Source organism: Anolis sagrei, chromosome 3, assembly GCF_037176765.1.
Source record: "Anolis sagrei isolate rAnoSag1 chromosome 3, rAnoSag1.mat, whole genome shotgun sequence".
In the NCBI taxonomy this organism is placed as follows: Eukaryota; Metazoa; Chordata; class Lepidosauria; order Squamata; family Dactyloidae; genus Anolis; species Anolis sagrei.
Window position 1 is genome coordinate 175,680,685 of NC_090023.1, and position 26,821 is coordinate 175,707,505.

The window sequence follows — 26,821 nt, forward strand, 5'->3', positions numbered from 1 at the left end:
TTCCAATCTCTGGTCGTCATTACCTTGTCAGTCTGCCAGATTGCCCAAAGACCTGGTCCTATATCCATGTTGTCAACTTCCTTCTGAAGGAAAGGAGGGATATCGATGACCTAATTTCCCTGGGGAGTGAATTCCACAGGCGAGGGGCCACCACTGAGAAGGCCCTGTCCCTCGTTCCCACCAGTCTTACTTGTGATAAAGGTGGGGCCGAGATCAGGGCCTCCCCAGAAGATCTTAAACTCCGAGGTGGGACATAGAAGGAGATACGTTCGGACAGGTATGCTGGGCCAGAAACGTATAGGGTTTTATAGGCCAAAACCAGCACTTTGAATTGTGCTCAGAACTGGATCGGCAGCCAGTGGAGCTGACATAGCAGAGGGGTGGTATGTTCCCTGTATGACGCTCTAGCTGTGGAACACCTTTTCACCCAGTACCACACAGAGTCCAGAAGTAGCTAACTACAGTTTATTTACAAAAGGTATGTACAAAAGGAAAAATGGCAATTCCCAAAAAGCAATAGAAAGGGTGCTATGAAATAGCAGTAGTCCAACGTACAAAGATCAATAATCCAAGATAGCAGGGTACAAATAATCCATGAAGGCAAGGTACATGAAATCCATGAAATCGAGAGCGTAGGAAGAAATCCGTAAATCCATTAGCGTGAAACAGGAACACAGACATTAATGCATAGGCATGAAAACAGGAACTTTTGTAAGACAAAACTATTCAAGGAACATAGGCAACTTGAGATCAAAACATGAACTGGATTTTAAAGCAATGTTGTCTGCTGTGAAGAGACCAAGAAACCAGCTCTTAATTTAAGCTCAAACTTGACCAAAAAGCCATGACGCCATCCCTTCTGCATCTGGGTTTCAAGGACTGTTTCCCACAAAGTTTTTCTGACTTTCTAATTAAAATTTCCTTTGCTTTCTCTAAGCAGAGGCCTAATCTCATATTACAGGACAACTCCCCATCCTCTGGAGGCTGAGAAAGCGGTGAAGGCTGATTCTCAAGGGAAAAAGAATCCCAAACATCTTTCATTTCTTCTGTAGCTGTCTGTCCTTCATCCTTATTTACAGCCTGCATTTCTGTCTGTGATTCAGCCTGATCACACACAGACTCAGTGAAAAATCCTCATTCTCCAAGGCAGAATCTCCAGCATCCCCAGCATGTTGCTGCTGAGCCCCAACACTCGCCAAAACTGATCAAGAGAGTCAGATTGATTGGCTTCTGGAGATGATGGAGTTAAATCTGCATTATACCTGAGGCAGGGGTCTGCCCGCGGAGCTGCTGGAGAAGTTCTTGCAGCGTCTTTTCTCCCTCCCCGATCAGCATTGGAGAAGTTCCCTAGGCTCCACGTCCACAGAGAGCCCTGTTGGGAACTTGCTTTCCCAGCAGCACAAAAACAAACAAAATCAAACTGCTAGTAAGACCCATCTGCCCTCCTTCGCTACAAACACTGTGTAAAAAGAGAAAAGTTCATCTCTCTGCTTTATTTTCAGTAACCATATCTTTTCTCAGCCTCAAGCTTGTCAAGCCAAAGCAAAAAATGTTGAAGAAAGTATGAAATACAAGTCTTTTTATGACTGCAACCCAACTGGCCCATATTCTCCTCATCTATCTTGATTGGAAGATTATGTAAAAATAGCATTAGCGTTTGGAACATCATCAAGGAAAGCTAGAGAAACAAACTTGTGTCAACTTGCAACAGCATGGCTGCAGTAAATGATGCCATAAAGCTAGCAAAGAGCAGGATTGTATTATTATAATTTATCTCAGGAACTGAGAGACCCCAAGGATTCTATCATAGTTATTCCTGATGTAGACATGTATGACTATTGACAAGTTTCCGAACCCAATTCAAAGTGCAGGTCTTTACCTATAAAGCCCTATACGCTTCAGGTCCAACCTATCTTTATTTATTTATTATTTATTAGATGCACTTATTGACCGCCATTCTCAGCCCTTACGGGCGACTTTGAGATCGCATCTCCTTCTATGAACCGGTGTGGGCTCTGAGATCTGCCGGGGAGGCCCTTTTCTCAGTCCTATCTCCTTCTCAACCACGGTTGATGGGGACAAGAGAGAGGACCTTCTTGGTGGTGCCCCCCCCCCCCCCCGGCTCTGGAATGCCCTTCCTAGAAAGATTAGATTACCCGCACTCTTCAATGGCTTTTAAAACAGGCCTTTGACCATGTTTAGAGTCTTATCTGCCATATTCTTCACTTCACTTCACTTCATTTCTTAATTAGTCGCTCTACACCAAGGTGCTCCGAGCAACTTACAGTCTAAAATAGCATTTACACGATATAAAAACATTCAACATAAAAACATTCAACAGTAACTATTTGGCAATTTAGATCTGATTACTTAAATGCACAACCAAACAGCTAAGTCTTGAGTGCCTTTACAGAAGGTCGCAACGCCGACATTGCTCTGATGTATGGAGGCAATGAGTTCCACAGAATTGGAGCATAGGTCGAAAAAGCTCTACGCCTTGTAGCTTCCAGATGTACCTCCCTAGGGCCCGGTATGTATAGGAGATTTTCCTGGGTGGATCGAGGTGACCACTGATGGAGAAAAGGAATGAGGCGGTCCCTAAGATATAAAGGTCCTTGGCCATTTTGAGCTCTAAATGTCAGGATCAGTATCTTGTAAGAAATCCGATGTTCTATTGGTAGCTGATGCAGTTGTTGCAGAATCGGTGTAATATGGGATCTTATAGATGATCCCACTAGCAGCCTGGCCGTTGCATTTTGGACCATCCGAATCTTCTGGGTTGTTGACTTCGGTAGGCCGGCATATAAGGCGTTGCAAATAGTCCAACCTCGTGGTGACTGTTGTGTGGATTACTGTTGCCAATGCTTCTACTGAAAGGTAGGATGCCAATTTCCTTGCCTGGCAAAGATGAAAAAAGGCCTGCTTACTTATGGCAGTGATCTGGGCCTCCATCGTCAGCGAGGACCTTGTGATTTGTTTCACCCTAGCACTTTATGGAACTAATATTAATTGCAGCTATTTTTATATCTGCAGCAGCTGGTGTGTTTTATTGCATCTATTAAGTCAAGTGATTTCTGCTAGTTTTGGAAAACATGGCCTCTAGCAGATTCAAAATGTCCCTCTTTATGTAAACAGGGCATACTTTACCAGGTTGTTTCATTTGACATGTGTCTGGTTTACTCTGGATTAAAAAGTTTTCTGGAATATATTGAACTTTTCATACTCGTTATGCTGTAGGGACCTATCCCTGTTGTTTTCATGATTTTTCTACCATCTCTGGTGCCACACTTTTTTGTTAAAGAAGTAATGCTCAAGAGCACATCAACTTCTTATATGCCTGTAACTGTGTTACAACATCATAATTAATTCAAAAGCTCTCACCCTTTTAGAACAAATCTGAAGAAATGTCTGATACACCTTGAAGATGGACTGATTTTAAACTTTCATGTTTAGATCTTCTGAGGAAGTGAGTTATATAAACTTGTGAAAAGTTATTGCTGGATGATGCAGGATGAAGGAAAGATGGAGGAGGCATATGAAGCATGAGTTTCTGAATGCTTGATTTGCATTTATCTATTTTATCTGATGTATCATGTCATGTATGTTATGTATGTGTTATGTATCGTGTCGTGTATGTGCACCATGCAGTCATGCCGGCCACATGACCTTGGAGGTGTCTACGGACAACGCTGGCTCTTCGGCTTAGAAATGGAGATGAGCACCACACCCCAGAGTCAGACATGACTGGACTTAATGTCAGGGGACTACCTTTAGCTTTACCTTTCATATACCACTCCATCTCCCCAAGGGGACACAGAGCAGTTTCCAAGTAACATCATCAATACATATACATATCTTTACCTTGATTGTGTCAGAAGCGAATTGAGAATACAGTTGTAATGTATAAAAAAACGACAAAATTAAAAACTTGTTCATTCATTCAGTTGCTTCCAACTCTTCATGATCAGCCCACGCCAGAGCTCCCTGTCAGCCATCACCACCTTCAGCTCCTTCAAGGTCAAGCCAGTCACTTCAAAGATACCATCCATCCATCTTGCCCTTGGTTGGCCCCTCTTCCTTTTTCCTTCCATTTTCCCCAGCATCATTGTCTTCTCTAATCTTTCCCTGTCTTCTCATGATGTGGCCAAAATACTTCATCTTTGCCTCTACTATCCTTCCCTCCAGTGAGCAGTTGGGCTTTATTTCCTGAAGTATGGACTGGCTGGATCTTCTCGCAGTCCAAGGCACTCTCAGAACTTTCCTCTAACACCATAGTTCAAAAGCATCCATTTGTATATCACTGTTTCATCTGCAGTGTTATTTAGAATGATGTTCTTCTCGTGTTCACTGACATTTTTAGCCATTACAATGGCTGTTCCACTCAACCATGTTTGATTTTAATAATTTGTTTTAATGCTTTGGAAAACCTTGCCTACTAATTCTTATTTTGAATTCACAATGTTGCAGAAATTACATGGGAAAGTGATTTTTCCTGTTTCTGGATTTGTAGGTGCAGTGCCATTTGTACTATGGCTGGTGAAACTACCAGCGCTAAAATACCTAACACATTGACCTCCCCTGTACTATTTGCGTTGCCAATCACATCCAATCACAGCTCAGCTTTCATTGCTTATACTGCTGAAGTGAAATGATTCTTCTCTGTTTTTGGTTGGTATTTCATATACTGCTGAGGTAAAAGGAAAGCTGTGCTGTGATTGGTTGTTATTGTTGAAGTGGTTTGAAAATGTGTAATGTAGATTTCAAAGTATGTATGTATGTTCAAAAATGCAATGCTATGTGCCGAGAGTATTCCTGTGTGGAAAGGGTTAACTGTACCATGAAGGGAAATGGCATTCCTAGAGAGGTCATAAATCAAAGTGTATAAAGCAATTGACACAGCGTCATGTGTCGTACTGTTATACATCACTCTGGAATGCAGGAGGTGTGAACTGCTACTGATAACAGCATGATCTGTGTGTGTTCGCGATGTAGCTGCCGGATGGAGTGGAAGCAGTTTTACGATGTGCTTAGCTTCTAATGTAAATAGTTGTACAATAAATTAGTTGATAGCCTGAAGAGACTGTGATCGATGTGTTTCCTTGCCTTGCTGTGCGGTGATGCCATTGACAGTTATTTCTTCTACTACTAAGGTAAAATGAAAGCTGCTCTGTGATAGGTTGTTATTTCTTCTGCTGAGGTCAAAGGAAAGCTGCGCACTGATTGGTTGCTAGAGCTCAGTTTTCATTTATTATATTCTAGTTTTATTCTAAATACATGCGTGTATTTGATTGCAATGTTGTGTCAAAATGTCAAGTCAAATCAACCGACTACTTTTCGAGTTTTGCGTGAACATACACAGGCTGAGGTTATATATATATAAAGATGTGCTGCAGTTTAATAAACCTTTTCCATGTTTTTGTGATAAAACCAGTTAGGAAATGACATTTATAAACCTGGAACAAAAACTATGTCACACAGTGTAATCCCAGGGGTATGGTAAAAGTCTGAACCAGAGTAGAAAAAGACTTTTAGCAGAGAATTGATACATAATTTCTGGGTTAGAACATCCAATAGAATAAGTGGAGCATATATCAGAGAAGTAAGGTTTTTTGTGTATAGTGATTTTGAAAAAGAAGGGTTTGAGTGGTGAAAGCAAGTTGAAAGCAAAATCCATAGTTCATGAGGATGAAAAAAAAAACTCTTTTGAAATCCAGACATATAAAGTCCTTGGGACAGCTAATTAAAATATGATGTGTTGGACCATGATGCACGCTTGCCAAAGAAAACTAAACTCTTTCTCCATCTCTCCTCTGTTGATGTTTTGTTATAGATCTGGCAGACTGCAAACTGATGACCTTCCCCATTGCCCTTTATAAAGTTATGAGGCACGTTACAGAAGGCATTCATCTCATCACTCTGGCCAATAATGAGCTGAAGGCTGTGCCCAGCAAATTTATCACCACCTTTAGCCAGCTAAGAGGTAAGTATGCAACTCTCAATATAACCATAGAAACGGAAATGTCAGTGTTATTACGATGTGGCTTCCTCCATGTTAGATCACAATATGAACATGTCTGATAACCGCTAGCTTCGTTGCTCATTATTAATGGCTTCTCCTCCAGTGAAAAAGGCAATAGTGTGTGAAATTTCCAGTCAGTAATAAAAGAGAGAATTTCCCTTAGAAAAAGAACAAAATGAATAAAGTGCCCCAGTGCCTTGTTTTAGAAGATAAGTGGAGAGTCTTGTACTTTGGAAGCTCCATTCTCTGATATTTCGGAGCACAGCAGACTCTTTGTGGGCAGCAAGCAGGCTGTTAGCCCAATGATATCATCATCATCATCATCATCATCATCATCATCATCATTTAATTACTTATTAATCGCCCTCCATCCAAGATGCTCTAGGCGATTTACAAGCTAAATTGTAAAGGATAAAAATACATACATACGAATATTGATAAAATTAACAAAGATCAAAAGCTCTAGTAAAAAGCCAGGTCTTAAGTGCTAGGGTAAAAGACCCTAACTCACGCATGGCTCTCATATAGGGCAGCAAGGAAGTCCATACGGCAGGGGCAGAAATAGAAAAAGCTCTGCGTCTGGTCCTTTCCAAGTGCACTTCTCTAGGACCCGGTATATAAAGTAAGTCACGTTGGGATGGTCGTTGCGACCTCCGATGATGGGAGAATGAGAGACGGTCCCTAAGATATGATGGACCCTGGCCGTAAAGAATTTTAAAGGTCAGAACTAGCATCTTATATAAACCATGGTAATCAGTTGGAAGCCAATGCAAATGCCGCAACACTGGTGTTATATGGCATTTCATGGGCGTTCTTGTGAGTAGCCTGGCTGCCGCATTCTGAATAATACGGAGCTTTCGGGTTGTAGACATCGGAAGGCCAACATACAGGGTGTTGCAATAGTCCAGCCTAGACGTGACTGTGGCATGGATGACTGTTGCCAGAGCCTCATCAGATAGGTAGGGTGCCAATTGCCTCACTTGTCGTAGATGGAAAAAGACTTGTTTGCTGGCAGCAGCGACCTGAGCTTCCATTGTCAGCTGCGAATCCAAAACGACACCCAAGCTCTTAACAGTAGGCGAAGGAGATAGGGCAGCACCATCGAAGGTGGGTAGCAAATGGGTCAGACCAGTTGAGTGGCATGCCAGAGTATCTCAGTCTTCGCTGGGTTCACCTTCAGTCTACTAGCACGTAGCCAGTTCGACAGAGCCTCCAGACATAAGGTGAAATTGTCTGGTATTGACGTTGCCCCAGGCTCCAAACACAGAAAGAGTTGGGTGTCATCCGCATATTGATAGCAGTCTAGGCCGAAACTCCGAGCCAAACTAGCAAGGGGTCTAACATAGATGTTGAAGAGAAGAGGGGAGAGAATTGCACCTTGGGGTACCCCACATAGGAAGGAAGATCTTTCAGAGACTTGATCCATATACTCCACGCATTCGCTGGTTTCAGAGAAATGAGTTGAACCAATTGAGGGCCTGACCGCGAACTCCAGACATGGCAAGACGGTGAATCATTAGATTGTAGTCAACGGTGTCAAATGCTGCGGTAAGGTCGAGAAGTACCAGTAGCGCTGATCCGTCGCTATCAGACTGACGACGAAGTTCATCTGTAATGGCAACCAGGCCTGTCTCCATCCCATGGCCAGGGTGGAAACCTGACTGGAAAGGGTCCAGGCTGGCTGTGTCATCCAAAAATTGTTGCAATTGTCCCAGTATAGCCCGCTCTATCGTCTTACCTAAGAATGGAAGGTTAGAGACAGGACGATAATTGGCAAGGGTCATGGGATGCAAGCTAGGCTTCTTTAGCAAGGGACGAACCCTTGCCTCTTTTAGGTTGTCTGGGAAGACCCCCTGTTCAAGAGAGCCATTGATTATATTACTCAACGGATTGAGTAGACCTTCCAGGCAGCTCTTAACCAGCCAAGAGGGGCACAGATCAAGGGAACAGGTGGTTGGTTTTGCAGCAGCCCGGATTCTGGCGACATCTTCCCTGTCAAGTGGAGTAAATCGGTCAAAGATAGGCCCACTAAGCGGCCACAAAGTCTCGAGCTCACTCAAGGTATCGACTGTAGGGGACAGTTCCTGCCGAAGCATGGTGATTTTATCAGTGAAAAACTTCTGGAATGCCACTGCTGTAAGAGCCGTGGTTGCTGGGATATGACAGCACTTTGAGGGAGACAGTTGTTGGGTTTTCAATTAAGTCCACTTGTTCTAGTAATGACATTGATTATTGAGTTGCTGTGAGTTTTCCGGGCTGTATGACCATGTTCCAGAAGCATTTTCCTCTGATGCTCTGCCTGCCATAGATGTGGCGAAATGTCAGGAGATAATGCTTCTAATTCATGGCCATCTAGTCCAAAAAACTCACAGCTGCCCAGTGATTCCGACCATGAAAGCTTTTGACAACACATTGGCATTGACTATATTTCAGTCTAACACCTAAGTGGAGATCTAAGTGCATTTTTCATTATTCTGAATGCTGTTTTGCAACATAAAAGGCAGCTGCTTCACAGGAGGATTGTAAATCTACGCTATCAAATTAATGTGGTTTGGCATCACTTTACTTGCCATGGCTCAATGCTGAAAAAGCCCGAGAGCCGTGTTTTGGTGAGGCACCAGCACTCTTTGGCAGAGAAGGCTAAAGCCTTGTAAAACAACGACTCCCAGATTTTTACAGCATTGAGCCATTAAAGTGTCAAAATGCATTACTTCTACAGTGGACACTGATTTCTGCTTTGCTCTTGTTTCACTAAAGTTATTAGGCACCAACATTACAATTCTATAGAACTAGAACAGAATATTTGCATGGTCTAAAGTACTATTTCATCATTTTGGAAAATTGCATCTGTGGAAGAGATTAAGGATGTGTGCTGCAGACCCACGTCATAAGGCTGCAGCCTTTCCATGTTAATTGAAAAAATTGAAAAATTGCAACCATGTTCCCGCAACACAATTAAAGTGTTGTGTGATTGAGAGCTTCATCTGAAACACAATTCCAGATTACATGAGCATTTGCAACCAGATGAAGATATATTTTTCTCTTCCCATCTTCCTAGTAAACACAGTAAGAGTGTAACTGAAGAGGGTGGGACAGTCCTAGGTAATTTTCAAGTGTAGGCAAACAGTATTTTGCCCCCCCCCCAAAAAAACCCAAACCAATCACTGAAAAATAAAAGGTAGAAGGTAGAGGTGAATAAAAGAGTTATTTATTTATTTATTTATTTACTTTACTTATATACCGCTGTTCTCAGCCCGAAGGCGACTCACAGCGGTTCACAACCAACAAAAACAGCAGAAATTCAATGCTAGATATAAAACAGTTAACAATCCCGCGCAGCACACAATTAATAAACACTTATTACAATAACTAATCACTATCATCTCATCCACAAAAACATAATCCAGACTCATCAACCATTTTCCATTCATTACCAATTATTGCACTAATTATTCAAACGCCTGCTCAAACAACCAGGTCTTAACTTTTTTACGGAATACCATTAGAGATGGTGCTAGCCTAATGTCCGTGGGAAGGGCGTTCCACAGCCGAGGGGCCACCACCGAGAAGGCCCTATCTCTCGTCCCCGCCAACCGTGCTTGAGAAGCAGGCGGGATTGAGAGTAGGGCCTCCCCGGAAGATCTCAAAGCCCTGGTGGGTTCATAGGCAGAGATGCAGTCAGATAGGTAACTTGGGCCGGAACCTTACAAATTCTGGTTTGTAAGTTACCTTACAAACCAGAATTTTACTTACAACATTATGTTCATATAGTTGCATTACATAGAATTAATACAAATTAACTCATTTTTAGAACCAACATGGCCAACTATGAATCCTGGGGGAGTTTTGGGAGGGTTGACCTAAGAGTTTTGGAAATTGTAGTTAACCCACATCCTTATACATTTTCTCATGGGAGCATTCATAAAAAACAAAAGACTTGAGTTTTTCCCCCTATGACATTGTGTAACATATGATATTACATACCCTAACTTCCAAAAAACAACCCCCCTTTCAAATAATAACCCAGGAATTGCCAGTTTTTGAAAAACTGGGAATAAGACAGTGGTTCTCAACCTTTCTAATGCTGTGACGCCTAAATAAAGTTTCTCATGTTGTGGTGACCTTCCATAATTTGCGCTCTACGCAAATGCGTAATTTGCCTATTGCTTCAGCCGTCCATGATTCTCACCATGTTTTGAAGATGTACCCAAAAACCTGAATAATGAAGGCATGAGGTGGCTTTAAATTTTACCACAAATTAAAGTTCTCTAGAAGATGGAAAAAAGGAATAATGACCTCATAAATTTCAGTGGGCCCAGGATTTAAAAAATGTGGCTTAGTCATGGGTGTTGATACGGAACACAATGCAACTGGTATCATATCCTGTAAATATGGATAAATGATCAGCTGGCTGAATTAATTTCCTCTCCATCATTGCAGTTCCATGGGATGAAAGAAATTTTGTGATTTGTTCTGGTTGCTCAAAGGTAGTGAAAGAGCTCGTTCAAAGGATGTATGGAATAATGAAGAATTAATACTTTTTTTGTTCCTGTTCAGTAGATTGTAATCAGGCTGCCATGTATAAATAAAATGAGCACAAGAGGGAAAAAAGACACATCTAGAGAGTGAAATAATGAAATTATAGCGTAGCTCTTTGAAAACAACTCATCCAGTCTTGATAATGAATCCTAGCAGAGAATGGTAGATGGAGTAATTATCTAGGACAGAGGTGGACAATTATAACTTACATAATCCCCATTGACTGTGCTGGCTGGCAGTTGTAGGCTTGATCAAGAGGCTTGAAATCAACTGGAAGATAGGAATATATTGTAGTCATAACCATACAAGAATGTATACAATTGTGTGGAATTTAGTGCTGAAAAATGGTCATGTCTTTTAAGCTGCAGTTATTTAAAATTTCATCGTTAATGGGTTGTTGTAGGTTTTTTGGGCTATATGGCCATGTTCTAGAAGCATTCTCTCCCGACGTTTCGCCTGCATCTACGGCAGGTTTCGTTATAGATGTAGGTGAAACATCAGTAGAGAATGCTTCTAGAACATAGCCATACAGCCCGAAAAACCTACAACAACCCAGTGATTCCGGCCATGAAAGCCTTCGTCAATACAGTCATTGTTAATGTTCAGTTAATGGTAATCACTGGCCGTGTAAAGAATAACGGTTCAGCATTCGTACAATAAGATTATCTGTAGAGTTGACTTAGAGCCAATGAAAGGAACAACTCAGTATGTCTTTCCATAAATATTTAAAAGCATGATGGTTATGAGTATTGCCTATGAAGTTAAATCTTACCATTGTTTCTAGCTCACTAAGGTAGGGGTCCTCAAATTAAAGCTCAAGGACCGGATGAGGCCCTCTAAGGTCATTTACCCGGCCCTAGCTCAGTCTGAAATGACTTGAAAGCACACAACAACAACAACAATAATCCTATCTCATCAGCCAAGAGCAGGCCCACACTTCCCAATGAATCACTAATAAATTTATATTTGTTAAAATTGTTCTTCATTTTAATTACTGTATTGTTTTTAGGTGTTTTTTTGCACTACAAATAAGATATGTGCAGTGTGCATAGGAATTCATGTTTTTTTCAAATTATAATCCGGCCCTCCAACAGTTTGAGGGACTGTAACCGTCTTGATTCAGTTCCAGCGCTGCTTTGTCTGACCACAGATTATGTACTTGGCACTTTTATCCCCTAATCTACTCTATATCCCTGCCAGAAACGGGTTTCTTTTCAGCCTTGACTTTGTTATCAGTTTCTCTCTCAACCTAGCAGAGCGCCTGAGAGATTGTTGTACTATCCTGTTGTGTGAAAACATTCCTTCTATCTTCCGGCTCATTAATTTCTGCAGCTGGGCCAGGTGCCGAGCTTTTCTCAGGCTCAAAGTTCTGGGAATTCTCTGGTAGCAATTCAGGCCCTCTTCCAGAGACCCTAACCCTAACCCATCATCCCCAAACTCTTCAGGAACATTCTCATCAACAAAGATACTTTGAACAGGAATACCATTGTCATTCTCTGCATCTAAAGCACCTTCATAATTACAAACAGCATTGGCCTTATTCTTCCTACCAATTACCCAGATAATTTCCTCTAGTCAGCCCTGGAATGAACAGCCACAGACCCATACCTAATATTATTGTTGCCTGCCATAGCATTGCATTTAATTCCCGGGCCCCTAGAATTTTTGGGCTTGCACAAAATCTTGGCCCGATCTTTTACATTTTTTTAAATTTCCTTGAACAGGCAGGATTACTTTTAATATATGTGTGTTATGGCGACAATTTTTATGCATATTTTGTTTTGTTAATCTTATGGTTATGTTGTTTTTACTTTGTATGTTCTGTGATTTTTACCTGGGAACCACTCTGAGTCCCCTCGGGGAGATAGAGCAGTATATAAATAAAGCTTTATTATATTATTATTATTGTCGTTGTCATTCCCAACATCATTAGAAACAGCATTGCCATTCTCAATATCCAGAGTGCCCTGATCATTAGACACAATCACAGGCTGGACAATTTTAATCGTTTCATGGACCGTATTTTAGTCCTTATGCACCACGGGTTGGTAACCACTGGAATACAATGAAAGATGCATTTTACTGATTGTTTGATTTTATATTCAAGGAGACAGTCAGTTCCTTAAGACTGCAAAGGTTTATGACACTGCTTCTTAAACTGTGGGTCTTGACCCCAAATGGGGTCCATTAGCTCAATGTTGGAGTCACTAAAAATGGGCAACAGTGAAAGGTTTGGGTTGTTGTAGGTTTTTCCGGGCTATATGGCCATGTTCTAGAGGCATTTTTTCCTGACGTTTCGCCTGCATCTACGGCAAGCATCCTCAGAGGTAGTGAGGTCTGTTGGAAGTAGGAAAATGGGTGAAAGGTTTCCCATTTCCACAAATCTGTCAGCAACAACATGCAGTGTTTACAGTGGGCCCTGCAGAAATGGTTTCAGCTTTACTTTAAAAAAATGGGAAAGTCATCCTGTACCGCAAGCCTTGCAAATGCTGATTTATATCAGTCAACGTTTGATTTCTGTACCTGTATTTTCTATTAAAAATTCCACTAAGGGGTCCTTAGTGGAAAAGTTTAAGGAGCCTTGTGACACTGAAATGTACTAAACTGCCTGAAAAAGAAGGAAAGTTACTTAGAATTATATTTCTCTAAGTTGTGGATGGGCGGGGGGCTGCAGAGAAAAATAACACAATTCCACGGAAAGGAAGGGGGCTGTCACATGGGCTGTGAAAAGGAGATAAGGTTCTGGCTTGTTTACTAAAAGCATTGACAGTTCAATTTATTGGAAGAGGCTAATGAACACTAATCTATAAGAAGGCTATTATTTATATTCCCAGCAATCTTTGAGTGGGAGCTTGGAAAAAAGGGAGAGTGGTAATGATGTGCTATAATTTATAGACCAGGCAGAAAACTGCACAGAATAATGTCAAGGGATGATTATTTGGCAGAACTGGGCTTTCACAATCCTCCCACTTGATTTATTCAGTTGCCTGCTAAGGTCTCAACAGGTCTCGAAGGTAGAAAGCCCATTGTTTTCAATTCCATGTAGTATTGAAAACTCTCCAGTATTTTTCCCCAGAAGAGGTTGCTTTGCTCATTAGCAAACAAAGGAAAATATATAGCTGGAAAAGTTGCTTCACTTTTGCAGTAATAGCCTTCCACAGGCAATAGGCACAACTGGTATACTATCACAAAATAAATTGTTATATAAGTCAAGAGTCAGCAATAGTTTGTGCTTTGTTATTGTAATGAAGGCTGGCAATGTCCTTTTTCTTTTTCATTACAAACCTTCTTCTCAGAGGCACTTTCTTTGCTATCTTTCCTTATGGAAATCAAGACTGGTTTTTAAAAATCCCAGTATGCCTTTGAAGACCAACTACACAGAGAACTGAGCCTTGCAGAATTGTGCCGTACTGTCTATATGGATTGCTGCATTATCACAGGGTGTCTGCGCCCCACACCACTGGAGAAATTACACTGCTTAGCCGGTATTGCACCACCTGACATCCGCCGGGAAGTAGCAGCCAATAGTGAAAGGACCAAGGCAGAGACATCACCAGCTCATCCCCTGTTTGTGTATCAGCTAGCACGTCAACGACTTAAATCAAGACATAGTTTTCTTAGATCTACAGAGACACTCGCTGGAACACCCCAGCAAGCGAGAGTCCAAAAGTGGCAGGCCCAAACCCAGCACCTCAATCCATGGGTGATACCAGATGAGAGACTCCCCCCTGGGCACACAGAAGACTGGGCGACTTGGAAGGCGCTGAACAGACTGCGCTCTGGCACCACAAGATGCAGAGCCAATCTTAAGAAATGGGGCTACAAAGTGGAATCCTCGACATGCGAGTGTGGAGAGGAGCAAACCACTGACCACCTGCTGCAATGCACCCTGAGCCCTGCCACATGCACAATGGAGGACCTTCTTGAGGCAACACCAGAGGCATTCCAAGTGGCCAGATACTGGTCAAAGGACATTTAACCAACTACCAAGTTTGCAAAATCTGTGTGTGTGTGTGTGTGTTTTCCTTCTTTTTAATCTGTGTGTTTGTTTTGCTCTGTTAGAATTGTAATACAATGGTATGGTTGCTGATGACATGATAAATAAATAAAATATATGGATTTAGTTTATTTGTTATTGTAATAGTTGTGTTTTAACTGGTTTTATTTTATGGTTATGATTTTTCAATCACTCTTAGTATGATTTTCTTCTCCTCAAAGACCAGTTCTCATGACCTGTTGCTCATTAGGTGGGTGGGAATAAGATTTTTAATCCTTACCATATATTGTTTTTCAATCTAACCTGCCATCCTGATTGTTATATGCTAATTGGTACAAAAATAGTACTGTTATGGAATCTAGACCGCAATGCTTTGGGAATTCCTGCGAGTAAAGGATTGCTAGTAAAGGATTGCTGCTGCTAGTAAATCCATGCTAATAAAGGATAGCTGTGAGTTTTTCAGGCTGTATGGACATGTTCTAGAAGCATTCTCTCCTGATGTTCCGCATCTATGACAGGCATCCTTAGAAGTTGTAAGGTCCTCTGAGGATACCTGTCATAGATGTGGGTGAAATGTCAGGAGAGAATGCTTCTGGAATATGGCCATCCAGTCTGGAAAACTCACAACAACCCAGTGATTCCAGCCATGAAAGCTTTGACAACACAATGCTAGCGATTAATAGCCAAAATTTCCAGATTAAACAATTCACCAAAGCAGCTGAAGACAAGGACAGAAGTGATTTATTGTTCATCCTGATCAAAGATGGAGACTTGTGGGCTCCCGTCCCAAAGGACAAGTCTGAGAAACATGTGCACCTGTAAAGATCTAAATTGAGTCTGAGTTGTAAGTTTTTCAGGCTGTATGGCCATGTTCCAGAAGCATTCTCACCTGATGTTTCATCCACATCTATGGCAGGTATCCTCAGAGGACCTTATTTATTTATTTATTTATTTATTTATTTATTTATAAGTTTTATATACTGGTCTTCTCACCTCCGAGGAGGGACTCAGGCCGGTTCACAACATGTGTTCATATACAGTAATATAAAAAAACAGCACAATGCATCATCATTATACAATAAAATATAAAATACAATAAAATACATCATCACATTACACAAGCCAAGTCGTCAAATACAGTCACAATTCATCGCCATCCTACCATGTGGACAAGGGTTATTGACTCAATCATTGAATGCCATATTCCAAAGCCAGGTTTTTATTAGCTTTCTAAAGATCAGGAGGGAAGGAGCAGATCTAATTTCTGGTGGGAGGGAATTCCAAAGCCGAGGGGCCACCACTGAGAAGGCCCTGTCCCTCGTTCCCACCAGACGCGATTGCGAGGGTGGTAGGACTGAGAGCAGGGCCCCTCTGGAAGATCTTAGTAACCTTGATGGTTCATAGGGGAGAATCCGTTCAGACAGGTAAACTGGGCCGGAGTCATTTCGGGCTTTATAGATCAAGACCAGCACTTTGAATTGTGCTTGGAAGCTAATTGGCAGCCAATTACAACCTCTGATTTAAGTGGGAATTGCCTAACCCTTTGGACCCTAAGACAGTTTGTGTATTTTGGATTTGGGAAATAAGTGCAACATGTATGTGTTGCGCAAAGCATGTTTTAACCAAGTTCCATGCAAAAGCCACACAAACAAGAGGAAAAAAGAACAGAAAAACTTTACTCTTATCAGCAGAGGCATAAACTTGCAATGTTGCATACAAAATCAAACAGTGCAACAAACTTACATAGTCCTTGTAAGTAACACAGAATAAGGCTTCTTCATCTTCATTCAAATGAGAGAGCAAAACATAAACCTTGAGTAAATAGCTATTCTTCCATAGTAAAAAGCATCACTGTTAGAGCATAGCAGCATTACAGCATATTGCTTCTCCTCAGAGTAGTGTATTGCTTCTCCTAACTGTATTCTAAAATCCAAACAGTTATACCCCACCAGGTGTGGCCCAAACATGCTGGCTGACCTACATTACTAGCTGCACATAGTAATTAATATAATAAGGTTTTTCTTTAACACACATTTAATCCTGCTACGACTTACTGTAACTGTGTGTGTGTGTGTGTGTGTGTGTGTGTGTGTATACTAGCGGTCCCCTGCCACGTGTTGCTGTGGCCCACTCTGGTGATCTGGAAAATAAAGTAATGAGAAAGTGTTGGTTTCTAATATATGTGAAGTCTTTCTGCTTGTGGGTAAACAGTATTTTTTGCTGTTTCTTTGCCAGTGTTGATGTGGAAATTGTCTGGTTTGCCTACTCTGGAACATGCAACATATCATTGTCCTTCTTTAGGGGTCTCTTTCAAATCTTTGATACTGCATCTGTCATATACATTTGTCAGGAGGGCTTTGATTATGTTTTCCTACCCTAGTGAAGGGAGTTGGACTGGATGGCCTTAAGGCAACATTTCCCAACCTGGGAAGTCAAGACCCGGGGGGGGGGGGGTGTCACCAGGGGGATGTCAGAAGGGTCACCAAAGACCACCAGAAAACACAGTATTTTCTGTTGGTCATGGGGATTCTGTGTGGGATGTTTGGCCCAATTCCATTGTTGGTGGGGTTCGGAATGCTCTTTGATTGTAGGTGAACTATACATCCTAGTAACTATAACTCCCAAATGTCAAGGTCTATTTCCCCAAAACTCCATCTGTGTTCGCATTTGGGCATATTGAGTATTCCTGTCGAGTTTGGTCTAGATTCTTCATTGTCTGAGTCCATAGTTTTCTCTGGATAGAGGTGAACTACGATTCCAAAATTCAAGGTCAATGGCCATCAAACCCTTTAAGTATTTTCTGTTGGTCATGGGAGTTTTGTGTGCCAAGTTTGGTTCAATTCCATTGTTGGTGGAGTTCGGAATTCTCTTTGATTGTAGGTGAACTATAAATCCCAGCATCTACAACTCCCAAATGAGAAAATCATAATTTTTTGAGTGATGGTCACTCCTTGTGTAGTGAGATGTTTTGTGCCAAATTTGGTGTGATTTCGTTCATTGGTTCTTTGTTTTTAAGGTACTCATTATACACAGAGTCTATCTATCTATCTATCTATCTATCTATCTATCATCTATCTATCTATCTATCTATCTATCTATCTATCTATCTATCTATAAGAAATGAAATGTAACAACTGTTTTCTTGGTTTTTCCCCTGCCTGTTTGAAGATATTTTCCAGGCTAGAGTATGTAAATGGAAATATCTTCTGTCACCACAGCTAGACAAAAATAATTCCTTTGTTTGTGAGCCATTGCCTGTGGCTGGTCAAGTAGAGGTTAATGTCCCTGGTAGCTGGTATTCCAGCACATTTGCCACATGTTCATTTCTGCTAGAAATATATATAAAACCTGATAAGATGGCCGCAGAGAAGGGGAGTCTATGCTGCTGCTAGTTTTGTCTTAGGATAACCAAGACTTAAAGCCTTTATATCATTTTAGTCTGATGTCCTTAGCAAATTATAGATCCCCAAACTATAAATCCTTTTTATTTGGGGGGGGGGTAGTGGTGTTTGATATCAGTATTTGCACTGTATTGCCTTTCTGCTGGTAGTACACCTTTGTAATGCTGGATGAGTTTAGATAAAATAAAATCAGTGGAGAGAAAGAATAAAATGCCATCTTTCCCTACCACTTCCTCCCTGACCAAAATTGCATGTTGAAAGGTGGGGTGGACAATTGGGGGCCAATTTCCTGTCCTTAAATCTGTCAAAAACCAAAACCAAATGTCCTTGAAGTGGCTGGCGTTCAACTTTAGAATTTGATTTTAAAAAATAATAATAAAATGAATGGCTGCAAAAGATCTGCTCTTGGAAACTTAAAAATAGTCATGGGGAGGATTCACTTTGCCTATCAGTTCAGGGACCCCAAAATGTGCAATTTATCGTTTGATCCTGAGATACTGAAGTGTATAAAACTGGAAACATGGTAAGTCCACAGGGAGGGAGGCTGAATGACTTCTTTCAACTTCTGTGATTAAGGAAATATCAGCCAATTCCCTGCTTAGGCTCTTGTAATTTACTATAGGTATATGCAACTGATACAGTACCTTGAGGGTAATGCAAAATGATAATGCAGAAGCATTTTTGGTACTGGAGATTTTTCTTCAATAATTTAAAATTCCTCAACGGGAAGCACTTTACTTGCAGGTAATTTTTTTGCTGAAATGTTTCGTTAAGCTAATACTACAGTCTCTTCATTTATATGCTCTCTGCTTGTGATGTAACACACATTTCCAGCACTTTTTTCTTTGAACCCAAGCAAGACAATATTATTCCCTGCACAAGTTTCCATGCTAAATTATCTGCCAGATTTCGTATGCGGTTATTGCTGTCAAGGTCTTCTCAGAGCTGATTTATTCTGCTATTCTTATGCTTTTAATATTTTGCTGAAATTTGCATTTCAAAATATACTACTTTGTTGTCAAAAACGTACAGTACAAAGTGTATATGTGTTGTATGCAAGTTTTGCATCAAGCACCTGATGAACCAACTTGGACACAGCATATTATTTGAGAACACAGAAATGCTGGACCACACCAACAACCACCATGTCAGACTACACAGAGAAGCCATTGAAATCCACAAGCATGTGGACAATTTCAACAGAAAGGAAGAGACCATGAAAATGAACAAAATCTGGCTACCAGTATTAAAAAACTCTAAAATTACAACAGCAAAACAGCAGAGAGGAAACAACCAGGCACATCTTAACAGCTCTCAACAAAAGATTTTCCCAGGCTCAGCCAGGCCTTCAAATGCTAATGAAGGTGGTCAGTTGAAACATTCACACCTAGCTCAAGCAGAGAAAAGCTCTTTGCCCCACCCCAGCCATTCCACAGATATATAAACCCATTGTCCTAATTCCAACAGACCTCACTACCTCTGAGGATGCTTGCCATAGATGCAGGCGAAACGTCAGGAGAAATGCCTCTAGAACATGGCCCTATAGCCCGAAAAAACCCACAAGAACCTAGTGATTCCAGCCATGAAAGCCTTTGACAATAAACTTTATTGGTGGCAATGATGCAGAAAATGCTATACGGTGGGGAAAATATGCAAGCTCTTTTATGTTGGTGTCCAGCAGCACTGTTGGAGTTCAGCCTGTGATTGTGTTTCAAGACCAAGGTGCTTTGGATGTGGGGAATGAGGGTCAAGATGGCAGTACTTTGGTCAATGATATTAATGCAGAGAATGACATAGAGGCGCCGGTTCAAAGTGTAGTTTCCCATGAGAATGTTCCTACATGGTATAGGGATGAGAGTTTACTTCCTGAATTGCTCCCAGAGAGTTCCCAGGATTTGGAGCTTGAAAACAACTTGGCACCTGCAGGGACTAATGAGCGTATAGACAGGCAGGTGGAAATTAGCCAGAAAAGACAGTTCGACCAAGGCCTTTGGCGTTCTGCCAGGCTTCAACAGATAAGGATGAGAAGCATTCAAGGAAAACAAAACCAATTTCTGAGTGCTTGGAATGGCTTAATGTGAGGATATAAAGTTCCACACATGGGAAATATGGTCAAATGAAGCATCATTTCAGATTCCTGCTAAGTTCTTGTTCTTGGAAGATTCAGGTTTAAGGATTTCTTGCTATATGGTTTGACTTGTTGACTCTTGTGATTACCTATTCATGCCTTGGATCAACATTTCTCTGTTTCTTTGGATTTTATTAGAGAAGTCTGGACTTTGTTTTGGAACTTTACCATACCTTGGACTAATTTGTTCCTGTTTATCTTCTTACCTAATGGGATTTACCTATTCCCTTAGTGTTTTTCTACTTTGCTGCTTTTATTTACCTTCAATAAAAAAGATTGTTTTCCTACTCAACGTGTGGTGTTTTAAAATCAGAAGGTTATTCCTGTTCTGGAGTGCAACAAGCACCCTCTCTTAGCCAATGGTAGAATGGCTAAACAACTAATTGTACCCAAACTATCCCCAACAGGTTACTGTATATACTCAAGTATAAGCCTAGTTTTTCAGTCCTTTTTTTAGGCTGAAAAAGTCTCCCCCGGTTTATACTCGAGTCAATGTTATTTATTATTATTACATTTATTATTTTATTATTGTTGTTATTATTACATTTATTATTTTCCCTTATTACTGTTATTATTACATTCCATTATTTTACTCTATTATTATTGTTATTTTACTCTATTTATTATTATTGGAAGACATGTAAGCATATTTACATTGAAGAAGGTTAGAATAATGGTTTAATCAGAGTTGGACAGTCTTATCTTGAATTACAGTTTTATGTAAATATTCAAAAAACATTTAACCTACTGATGCCTAAATTTATATAATTTTATTGGTATCTATTTTTATTTTGAAATTTACCAGTAGCTGCTGCATTTCCCACCCTCGGCTTATATTCGAGTCAATCCATTTTCCCAGTTTTTTATGGTAAAAGTAGGTGCCTCGGCTTATATTCGGGTCGGCTTATACTCGAGTATATACGGTAATTAGTTCCCCACTGGTGTGAACCTCCTCCGGGTGAAGCCAGTGGAACTTCAAGGCTTATATAATGCAATGCAAAGTGAACCTAGATATTATATGAATCTACATTGCCATATAATCCTGTTCAAAGCAGATAATCTGGATTTTATATTGCAGTGTAGAAGAGGTCTAAGAGAACTTCCAGACACGTTAATAACAGGGAAATTCATTCTCCATTTTTCCCCAGCCTAAAACACTCAAGCTGGATTAAAATATTGAAGAAAGCCTTGAATTCAAATTATCCCTTTGTATGCTACAAGATCGATGTTAATGGGTTGTTGTAGGCTTTTTCGGTCTATTTGGCCATGTTCTAAAGGCATTTTCTCCTGACGTTTCGCCTGCATCTATGGCAAGCATCCTCAGAGGTAGTTTTACATCCTCTGAGGATGCTTGCCATAGATGCAGGCGAAACGTCAGGAGAAAATGCCTTTAGAGCATGACCATATAGCCCGAAAAAACCTACAACTCAGTGATTCCGGCCATGAAAGCCTTCAACAATAGATGTTAATGTTTGGCCGTGTTACTAACAGGAATTCTGAAATCTATCTACCTAGTGGCAGAGGACAAATTCAATGCAAGGTGAAAAATATGTATTATGGGAAAGCTGCACAGACAAGAGCAACATCGAGTGGTGATTTACAGCATATCTGTGCTTCTGGCATAGTATCATCTCTGTACTGAGTGGCAGCTCATCCCCATGGTTTCAGCAGATAGAATTGTTAGGGATTGGACCTAGGGCACCTTCAGTGCAAAGCATGTGCTCTAGCCTGAGGTGCAGTAGAGTCCTGCTTTGCTTACTGAATCCAGATGAGATGGATAGTAGAAAAAACACACTACTGTTGAAAATCACATTCAAACTGCCCTGAGTCCCTTTGGGACAATAGGGCAGGTTACAAATAAAGTATTGTTATTATTATATTACTGTGTGTTGGCTTTGGGAAGCTTTTGCCTAAACAGTCTATTTGCACTCTAAATAAGAAAATGAAGCATCTATTGAGTGGAGCCAGCTTTGGGAGTTCTCAAGGCAAAACTGGCCTTTATATGTATTTTTCATAGTTTGCTTGTTCTTTTTCTTCTGATCAGCCAAATATGTGTTCAGAATATACAAAGACTGCTGCCATTTTTGTCTTAATAGGAAGGAATTGTATGGTGTTGAAAGTAGAATAAGCTGATGGATGAGAGGTGTGGAGAGTGATCTCATGAGAGGTGTGGAGAGTGATCTCTGGTTCACTAGCTAGCCAACAAATTCTTAGTGTAGTAGGACCCATTAGTCCACAAAGTAATACATATGCCAGGTCAGTGACTGAGAAGAGCTTTAGCTCGCTGGACAAGAAATATGACTTTGCATATACAGGGTGTGACAGCATAACTTCCTTTTTTAAAATGCGCGCCATTCAGTCGGTTGAAGACGTAGCGGAACGCTAGTGGTCTCGTTCGAGAGGTGGGAGTATAACGTTTTGTCCTGACACAGTTCAGTCGCCATCATGCGTTGGAACAGTGAGGAGCGTGCTTTTGCCGTTGAGGCCTACTTTTAGAGTGGATGTTCTGTGATCGCAACCCAGCGCGCCTTTCGGAATTGCTTTAATTTAGTCCCATCGGCCCCTGTCCCGGACCGAAAATCAATTGTGACGTGGGTCACTACATTCAGACAAACTGCGACAAGACGAAGAACTGGAGTCCCTCGGCCCATTAGATCACCTGAGAACATTGAGGCAGTGAGAGCTTCAATGTTGTGATCACCACGGCGTTCTGCGCGCAAACATGCGTCTGCCCTTGGACTTTCCGATCGTTCTGTGAGGAGAATTCTTCATGAAGATCTTCATTTCCATCCTTACAAGATGGCGATTGTGCAGGAACTTTCTGAACGTGACTTCAATTCTCGGAGGAACACGTGTGAGGTTCTTCTTGAAGTTGTTCCCGAGGACGCTATTTTTTTTTAGTGATGAAGCCCATTTTTATTTGTGTGAATCTGTCAACAAACTGTCATAAGTTCCATAGTTGATGGTGGTTGGTGGTGGTAGACCTGGCAGTTGGTGATGGAAGGGTTAATGTAAGTCTTGGTTCTAAAGTGCTGAGTAGTTTGTAAGTAACAGTTTACAGATAAAAGCAATTAAGGGTGGAGGTGTGCAGGAGATGGGTTGCAGCTGGGTGTTACTGGATTTAAGGAGCTAACTTTGAGACTTATCTTTGGGAGAAAAGTATTTGTTGTATTTTGGTGGTGGATGTTGTTGGTTTTTCTCCCAGGTCTCTTGGATTTTTTGGTGTCCTGACCTGTCTCCTGTAATCTTGGAATCCTGGAACTTTGAACCTTTGGACTGGCTTTTGACTATGGTATAGACTCTTGATCCCTGGACTCTGTTATTGAACTCTCGGCATTTGACCATTGGACTGGACCCTTTTGACTACAAAGTTATTTTTGCTATCAGTTTTGTTTATTCTGTAGCTGCGTGTTATCTTTGTGTTTTATATTTTGGACTATAAAAACAGCCAGCAAGTAAGTGCTGTTTTAACTAAACTGTTTGATAAAACTGGGAGTTTTGATTAATCTCTACCTAAACAAGGCAGCGTGACACAAACAAAACATGCCCTACTGGTCTGACAATAATCCTTGAGAATTGCATCAAAGGTCTTTGCATTCACCTAAAATCATAGTGTGGTGTGCAATTTCCTCCGCTGGAATTATTGGTCCCTGGTTCTTTGAGGAAAATGAAGTTGCAGCGACAGTGAATTCGAACCGGTATGTAAACATGTTACAGGAATTTTTTAGATGGGATGGACTTAGGGGACATTTGGTTCCAACAAGACGGTACAACTGCACACACTTCAAGAGCATCAATGGCTCATTTGAGGGAACACTTCCCAGAGTGCCTCTTCTCAATTAGGGGGGATTTGGAGTGGCCGGCCCGCTCTCCAGATTTGGCCCCCTGTGATTTTTTTCTATGGGGTTTTTTGAAATCTCATGTGTATGTGAACTGTCCAAGGACCCTACAAGATTTGAAGACCAACATCCAGGAAGAAATTTCCAACATAATGTCTGCGATGCTGGCAAGGGTCGTGACAAACGCCAGAAATCAGTTTACTCAGTGTATGGAGAATGGGGGACATCACCTACCTAATTTGATCTTCAAAACTACGTAAAACAAACGTATGCACCTACATTATAAAAAAAATTGATTCATACAATGGGTTTTATTAAGTTTTGAAAAAAGGAAGTTATGCTCCTGCACCTTGCATAACGAAAAGCTTGTTGTTGTTGTTATGTTTGTTTATACCCTGCTTTTTCTTTCTACAAGGAGACTCAAAGCAGCTTACATTAAAAGCATTTCAGTGCAATTTTAAACCTACAAAGATATAAACATTAAAACAGAATTCAATATCATGGGTATTAAAACATTAAAATAATACATATTCAAACTAAAAACCACAGCAACCCCTGAGTTAATTTTTTGAAAAGTCTTCTTTAAAAGCCTGTCTGAATAAAAAGGTTTAAGCCTCCCACCGATTAGCTAGTGAACTGTGGCTGGATCTACACTGCCATATAATACAGATTATCAAAGCGGATAATCCACATTATGTGCTTGGAACTGGATTACATGAGTCTACACTGCCATATAATCCAGTTCAAAGCCAACCTGGATTTTATATGGCAGTGTAGATGGAGCCTGTGACTCAATTATGCTCACCATGTTTTCTGATGTGGCAGGAGGCATATTATGCTGAGCAGATAGGAGGAATCACAGTGATCTATTTGAAGTCAATTTCTCGATTTAGGTATTCTGTCCAACAATCTCCAATGTTTCAAAAGTGCCAAAATTGGATCAAAAATATTGAACACCACATATAATCTTGGATAGCGGGGAGAGTTGGAAATTATTCTTCTATGTATGTCTGCATGCAAAAATGAAAGAAATATATTTGTCTAGTCTTAATGTGTAGGAAAGATTATGGACTAAGGATCGTGAGAATTTTTATTTTGACTTTCTTATGCGCATGTGTTTTATAGTCAACTTGAGGTACTTCGACTAAACTTTAAACGAGAGGACGGTCGATACCAGTAGGCACCGTTGTGAGGAATTCTGCTATATTATTCCCTGGGAGAAAGTGGCAGGGGCTGGGAATTAACCGCTCTTTTCTTCTGACTTGGTAATGAATGTCATTTTTGAGAACTTGGGTCAATCAATGAATACATTTGAGGATATGCTTTTATTCCAAGTTTGTGCTGAAAACAACACATTGTGGGGAAAATATGATGATCAGCATCTTGTTTGAATTCAGTAGGTTTTCATTTTTTGTATTCCTGACAGTTTCACATTTTTACAACCGGATTAAGAAAATATTGTTCTTCAGTCCCGGTCAGACCTTTTTTACACTTATTATCACTCACTTGTTCTGTCTCTTTTGCTGGATAGATTCTGGCAGAGCTTGAGGAATTAACTTTCTTTTGACTACACATCCCAGGAACTGCTAGCAAACCTTTCAAATTCTTTGAGTAGTAGGGTCTTAAAGGGTCACGTGCATGCTGTCTATGAGGGTTGAATGAAAAGTAATGCCTCCACCTTCGTAACTCCTCAACAGATGGCAGAACAGGTATGCGGCAGGTACTCGCTTGTTCAGTAGACTCTCCTCTACAGTTCCATTTTGGCGGGAAGCCTTGGCATTGAATTGATGTGTTGTTAAAGTGTGAAGTATAGAACCCCGTGCAGACGGTAAGTCAATGTGACTTAAGCAACGTGCAGTCATTGAATTCTTGACAGCAGAAGGTGTCACCTCAAAGGAGATTCATCAGAGAATGCAAGCTGTTTATGGTGATTGTGTTGACGTGAGTACTGTGCGTCGTTGGGCGAGTATGTTTAAAGATGTTGAGGTGGGAACTTCTGACTTGCGTGACAAACAAAGAGTTGGACGTCCTGTGACAGCAACCACCGAGTTTCACAAGCAAAAGGTTGACAGATTGATTCAGGACAATTGTCGTATCACTCAGAGTGAAATTTCAAGCATAATCAGCATTTCACAAGAACATGTGGGTCACATTATTGCTTTGCTTGGCTATCGGAAGATCTGTGCACAGGCCCGTAGCCAGGATTTCGTTTCGGGGGGGGGGGCTGAATTTTTTTCAGGGGGGGTTTCGGGGGGGGCTGAGTCTGAGTGAAAGAGGGTCTAGCCTAGCAAACCTTTTGTATCATTACCCCAATACCCCCATGCATATGGGATATATTGAGTATGGTGATCAGATCATGATATGAATAAACATAACAGCCTAAATAATGCACCAGTAAGGCCTTTTGCGAACCACCATGAGAATTTCGGGGGGGGGGGGGGGGGGCTGAAGCCCCTCGAGCCCCCCCCCCCCCCCCCGGCTACATGCCTGTCTGTGCAAGATGCGTACCCAGGATGCTAATGCCTGAAATGAAAGTGTACAGATTTTTCCATGACAGTTTCAGAAAACTTGTTCATCGTTGGCAGAAATGTATCTAATTGTCTGGTGATTATGTGGAAAAGTGAATAGTGGTAGTTAAAGAGCACATTCTAAGATTATTTCTGCGTTTGATTTATTAAAATATTCCCATCCAAACCCAAGTAACGAAGGTGGAGGCATTACTTTTCATTCAACCCTCGTATAAGTAGCTATAGCAAAACCCTGGATTTTGTGTGTTATTAAAATGAAAAGCCAAGTGTGAAAAGGCTACAAAAAAGAATGTATATTTCATTTTGTTGGCAGAACCACTCCATCCCGCTCCCCTGAGTATGATTATGAGTAAGGAAATATTATGTTGTT

At 41.0% G+C, this 26,821-nt stretch overlaps 1 protein-coding gene across 2 annotated transcripts in view; it reads left to right on the forward strand.

The window, feature by feature from the left end:
* LRRC20 (leucine rich repeat containing 20) overlaps positions 1-26,821 on the forward strand; it is a 174,897-nt gene that overhangs the window by 25,622 nt on the left and 122,454 nt on the right. For both annotated transcript variants that reach the window (XM_060768837.2, XM_060768836.2), the window contains exon 3: positions 5,831-5,980. In XM_060768837.2, coding sequence (XP_060624820.2) covers positions 5,831-5,980 — 150 coding nt within the window. The remainder of the gene's footprint in view (positions 1-5,830; positions 5,981-26,821) is intronic.